Here is a 6546-nt window from a genome sequence, read left to right as displayed (position 1 = left end):
TTCACGCACTCACTTAAGATTTTGGAACTGAGTGATTCAAAATACATATGCATTGGATCTCTTTCTATTTGCACCTGTCTACACACATTTGCGAACTTTTCCCAGGTGTACAACCATTTGCTATTAAATATGCGCAAACATGCTATATGTGTTTTTCACAGAAAATCATTTTTTTATGGATTGCATGTATTTTACACAACGTATGAATTATCTCATTAATACCCCATTAGAAGTAATCCATATTATGAAAGATAGATGAAAAATAAACAATTTGAGGCCAATAATGTTATCACTTTTTCCTTTTAGAAGTGACCCGTTTGCATCGGTATTTCACGGCACTCTTCGGTGTTGTGTTTCACTGTTGGTTTATATAAATGTTGTTTTTGTGTGTGACAAGTGTAAATCCCAGCATTTGTGGAAGGCCCTGCGGCGACGCAACCTTGGAAGGGCAGAGTGGGAGACATACGGTGGGCTCTTTATTACTACTGATTAAAAGGGCTTTTTACTAAAAGCGCTAATTTAGTTATCTGCACTTTTATGGGGTGGCTGAGACGATACAATAAAAGTAATTTTCTGAAGAAAAGGAAGAAATAAAAAGAAAACAAAAACAATTTCAAATCACAAACACAATTTCCCACTATTAGTAAAAAGGAAAAAGCTTTGGGTGGTTTATTGTTATTTGTAAATGTATATATTTAAGGGCCAGTGTAATATATATGCGGGCCATTGGCCATAAATAATACATTAATATAATTTTGACCTTAGTCGATTGCTTTTAATATAGTTTAACTTTTTTTAATATATTTCAAAGATACAGAATCAATGATTTACGCGTATTATTATAATCCATACAAGAGCAGAGCTAAATCAATAATTGCTGGTTATCTATATCATAAAAATCAACTGATGTGTTGTCATGTTCAACAGGGCAGTCAGGGTGGACTAGAGGTTAATAAATACAAGGTGTTATGGTGAGATTTGAATTTCTACCCGGTCTCGGAGTGTGAATGTGTCTGTGCTGTGTGCATTGTGGTTTTCCGAAGAATTCTTAAGAATAATTCCAGGGATATTCCTTTACCAAAGTTCTTAAAATCGCCTTGATTTGAATTTAGAAAAGTATTCTGACATTCCTGTCTTGTCTTCCCTATTCAACTTGTGGAAAATGTGCCCTTGTAAAGCAAGAAGTTAAACTTGCCGATCTTTGTATAAAAGCAACACGCGTGGACTATGGACATGGAGATCAAACGGCTACATAAAAGGGCGACCGGAATTTTTGTGCGCTTCATCATAAGAAAAAGACAATTTTATTTACCATTGTTATTTATAATAATTCTTTGGCTTGGTTTATACTTTTTAGCAATGTACTTATTCAGATCAAATATGCTGCGGTATTAAAATCAGGCAAAAGAGAGGAAATAGGGGGTCTTGGATGAGAGAAGGAATGGATGGCTTAAGGGTAATTGTTCTGTGGAGTGTGAAATTGCAGCCTGTGGTGTTCCGTATTGTACCAGAAGCTTAAAAAAAATCACTCTTCCAGAGGGTCTTACCGCCAACCCTCTCGTTTTTGGTCAGAAATGTGTGTTTTGGGTTAACCAGGACATGGGGATCTTTTAACTTTAATAAGTATGCATGTATGTATATATATATATATATATATATATATATATATATTACACATATCGTTTTTGGTCAGAAATGTGTGTTTTGGGTTAACCAGGACAAGGGCATGGTCTTCTTTTACGTACTGATATATATATATATATATATATATATATATATATATATATATATATATATAAAATTGTAAGGGTTAAGTGTATTCTGTATAAGTACTGTCACGATAATCTACTTTATAATTTTCAGAGGATTTCGCTCTTGATATACTCCTTTAAAACTGCTGGTATAAGCAGTATATTTACCTCTCCTTCATCAATAAGATCACCTAAGGCATTAATGAATAGTGAAAATGTGTGCAAACGTTTTGTTCTCTCTCTCTCTCTCTCTCTCTCTCTCTCTCTCTCTCTCTCTCTATATACATAAAAGATGCAGGTGGGTAATGATAATTCCCTATTTGAATATTTATACTTTCATATTAATAACCCTTGGAATCTGTTTACTTATTTAAATTAGATTTTGAGTTTGTTTTTATTGTATTACAGAATTAGGGAATATGTCAGGTGATTCGACATTGCGCAATATATAACATCTAAAGTGGAATGTGTGTTTTATTAAATGATGAATTAAGACTGAGATTTTATTTTTCTTTGCTATGTTGTCTCCTTGAGAGTTGATGGGAGCTTTGCATCGAGGCCTAAAAAATCGTGTCCATTTAGTGTGAGTGCGTGAAGCTTCCTATACAAATCAGTGATATGTAATCAAGGATAATTTAGATAAGAACATTTTAGAGATAACATCAAGCCAAACACTCATTAATTCCTGCTTCCGGAACACATTTTACATAAAGTGACCAAAATATATATATTTTTTTCCAATAAATTCTTATGAGAAACTTTACTTTTATTTATATTTATACAAATTAAAAATGTAAAAACGGATATATTTTATTGTATTGACTAGAAACTAATGAAGCAGATCTTTAGACCAGTATCTTGTATACTCTGGGAAAAAAGACAAAAAAAGTTTATTTTTCCTCTAAATTTCCGTAGAGAGGCGGGAGATCTTTTTGAAGTGTAAATTTTTTAATGGGAGGGACTTTAAACTCCTCAGTCCAGAAGAAAAAGTTAATTTAATGTCCAAGGATTGGAACTAAGAAAACCAATCAACCTTGGCCAATGTAGTTAAGGAAAAGAAACAATTAAGATATATTTTAACCGAATCGTAATTTAAATACATCACACATATTTGCAATACAGACAATACTCAGCATGCTCTGTTATTTTGATATGAGATAATAGAATGTTAAAGGTTACTTTCTGACGACCACCTTTAAACATAGTAAGTAAAAAGTACTGGCCATGTCTTCTAGAACCTTTCTATTACGTCTATTAAGTCTTAGAAAAAGCAAAAATATTAGAATGTGGCGAGGTTGAAAAATCTGCAAAATGTGACTTTTCCCAAACAATCTCATTAATTAGGAAAAGTCATCTAAGTACAAACCAAAGTTTGTCGTTGTTTTAGTGTTTTTTTTTTTTTCGGAAACATCCCCCCCATAGATAACAAATTGCGGAGTACTAATTAACCCTTACTTAATTATTTACTGTTTTTCAAACTAGGAAGGGACATATACACCAACGATAGATAGATAGATAGATAGATATGATAGACAAAAATAATATTTTATGTACATATCACAAAATAAAACTCTTAAGTAACACTAGGGTAGCGTATCATTTGCGTGATTTTAAAAGAGGTGATGGTTAACTTCTTTCCGTTTGTGATGAAGGTGCTTCATTGCTTTTTATTAAGTGGATTGTTTTAAACACCGAGCTCAAAAACTTTTTCCCCAGCTGTTATTTCATTTTTTTTAAAAAAAACAAACCAGATAGCGCCATCTACAGATAAGCTTGATACACAATCAGATAAGGGTGTACAGATTTGACTCTCCTTTAACTCAAGCTGGCATTTAAAGCACTTGTCAGCCACTTAAATCTATTTACTGGCGGCTGAACATGGCCGGGAATGATATACACTATATCAACAAGAAGGGGAAAAAACATACATTGCAAAGAACATACCAGATGCGAAATACATCAGTATCTTTAGATCGTTTTTAAGTATGGAGCCTGCATGTTCAGGATGACTGGGTACAGGAGAATTAGAGTCTGGAGTAATAAAATGCACCAATGAGTTTACCAAACCGTCAAATTTTAAATAAGTATTCCTTACTATAGGATGGACAAGAATGCCCCATAAGTAGAGGACCATACTAAGAGAAATCACAGAATTATAGTGATGCAAGTGCAACTACTACCGTTTCAGTGGAATACGAGGCTCAATTACTGCAACCATATATTTTGTTTATATATCTATTATATTATGGTTTTTTTTATTGGATAAATATTCCATATGATTTTAATCCAGTAGGTTATTGCCTTGATTAAACAACCGCATTATGCTTTTCTGTTATATATTTTTACTAAATACTGACAAACACACACAATGTGCAGGTAATGTTTTTTATCAACAGGTAATAAAGTATGAGTGCACTTATTAGATAGATAGATAGATAGATAGATATTGGGGGCATCACTGAAATATTATCAGGTTACATATACAGATATTAAGTTTCCTAATTCGATTATTGCTGGCCAAAGATAGAATCATTTTGTTATAGAAGCTGGAACACACTGATGTGTGTGGATCATTTTACATTCGCTAATAGTTTGACAACTCATTTCATATCAAACTCAATATTAGGCAGTTCCTCTCGATCGCACTTACTGCAAAGATAATAAATATTCTGTTCACTTTCTATTTTTTCTATAAATTGTATTGATCTCATATCATTATGATTAATCGATTTCAAATTCACAGCAGGAAAATATTGTTTCTAAAGGATTGGGGGAAGAATAACTCGAGGACATAACTATTGCAAAAAAAGACCTAATCTAAGTAGTAACGGAAAGTGTTAAGTAATAGAAACTATATTATCTAGGTTAAACAAGCAGTTGAAATGGGACATGAATATCCATTTGTCACATCCTCTTATCTAAGTCTTATCTTATCTGCTAGTTTTCTTTTCTCTGTAGTTTTAATCCACAACTCTCCCTCTCTGATCATTCTGTGCCCCCCCTTCTACAACTACGCCCCCCCCTCCTACTCCTCGCTGGGTAAAGCCAGGGACCCTCCTCACAAGAGCTCCAGCTTTTTACGTTGGCGAATCACAGAGTGGTGGAATCTATTGCCTTTGTCTGACAAGTCATCCATCTACCAGCTAAAGGGGGAGGGAAGTGTGTGTATGAGAGTGTGTGTGTGTGTGTGAGAGAGCGGGGGGGGGTGGAGGATTCTGGAGGGGGCTTTGCAGCTTTTAGAGAGACACACACACATAGAGGAGGCTCCATTCAACAACCAAACCTCCTAGCGTACACATCCCACCTTAAAGTGACAACTCCTGCCAGGCTCTCCATATTAGGGATACGATCTACACCCCCTCAAGAAACTGAGAAACGCAAGCATTTATACACCCCCTGGATATTTTCTCTCCTGCTTAACTTTGCGTTGAACTCTAGAGAACTCTAGCCAAAGAATTGGAGGACAGCTAACACTGCATCCATCTTATATCATCTTCTTCATACAAGTTGTCTTTGCGACATTGGTTCACATATAGACCAGACTCCAGGAAGAAGCAGCCATGAGAATCACCTGCTGCCCTGGGATTTGCTTTCCTTCCCAGGAAGGCTGCTGAAGGAGACTGATCATCACACTTACACCTTCTGTTTCTTCATACAGCTCTTGCCAAGCACCTGGTTGCCACCAAAACGTGCCACCCTTACCTTGGTTTCTGCTCCCAGCACTCAAGGGGAGTGGGGGCACACGCAGTGAGGTTGGAACAAGTCTCCATTATTTTCTTTTACGTCTTGAAGTTCAGTCCAGAGGCGAAACGGCGACTACAGCCGAATTCCTCCCTTTCATTTGCCTCCCCATGGATATGCATTGCAAGGCAGATCCTTTCTCGGCTATGCACCGTGAGTATTGGAGCCCGGCTCCTTCGCATTACATTTTTCTTTATATCTCATTTCTATGAAATATTAGTTAAAAGTTTAAATTAGTCCCCTGTCTGGCCTTGACCGACTCCCGATGCACGCCGCTACCCCATACTACCCCACAAACTCACCCTATATGTTCCTTCCTAAAGTCCAGTGGGGTTAAACTCACGTACTTCCAAAATCCAACTTCAATAACACCTACTCTCTGTATTTACCGCAATGATGGGTCTGTCACTGTGGCAATATAATCGTTAGATCATTTCTAACAATAAATTTAGGTTGCAGAAATTTAAGAGAAAAATGCGATAATAATAACGAAGAAACTTACATTTATTTAAAATCGTATATATAGGTAACCCCCTTGTGCTTATGAAATTACATTAAATTGTAACAGTACAGACTGGACTTTACCATTATTACTGTCTGTTATTTTTATTCTGATGTATATATGCACGCTGGGGTATACATACACCTGTTTTCCAGAATATTTTAAAATAATTCCTTTCATAAAAACAATAATTTGATCATATACTTGAAATAGATTTTAAGTAATATTCGAAATATAAATGTAAAATTACATTACAATAAATGCTTATGTTAACAAAATCACAAAATAAACATTTTAGAAATATTTAGGCATAATTGTACATTACAAATAAAACAAATATTGAAAATAATTTTAACATATTCTCTAAAGAAACAAAACAAAAATACACAGGGAGCGCAAATATATATATATATATATATATATATATATATATATATATATATATATATATATATATATATATATATATATATATATATATATGTGTGTGAGTTAGACTGATCATAGCACCAAAATTTTAATTATTAAATTCTAATCTTTTGGCATCTGTTG

General features: G+C 34.5%; 1 protein-coding gene across 3 annotated transcripts in view; it reads left to right on the top strand.

Annotated features, from left to right (window-relative positions):
• Nucleotides 1–5542: 5542 nt before the first annotated feature.
• Nucleotides 5543–6546, top strand: part of LOC149279308 (paired box protein Pax-2-A) — a 43300-nt gene continuing 42296 nt past the window's right edge. For 2 of the 3 annotated variants that reach the window (XM_089501336.1, XM_089501335.1), the window contains exon 1: nt 5603–5645. In XM_089501336.1, coding sequence (XP_089357462.1) covers nt 5603–5645 — 43 coding nt within the window. Of the gene's footprint in view, nt 5646–6546 lie in introns of all 3 variants that reach the window. The other variant, XM_089501337.1, reaches the window with a different exon arrangement.

Source organism: Sceloporus occidentalis, unplaced genomic scaffold (genome assembly GCF_023333645.1).
Source record: "Sceloporus occidentalis isolate IW3139 unplaced genomic scaffold, rSceOcc1.0.p SCAF_172, whole genome shotgun sequence".
Classification (NCBI taxonomy): Eukaryota; Metazoa; Chordata; class Lepidosauria; order Squamata; family Phrynosomatidae; genus Sceloporus; species Sceloporus occidentalis.
The sequence above is the reverse complement of the archived record's forward strand: the minus strand, read 5'-3'. Positions and strand labels throughout refer to the sequence as shown.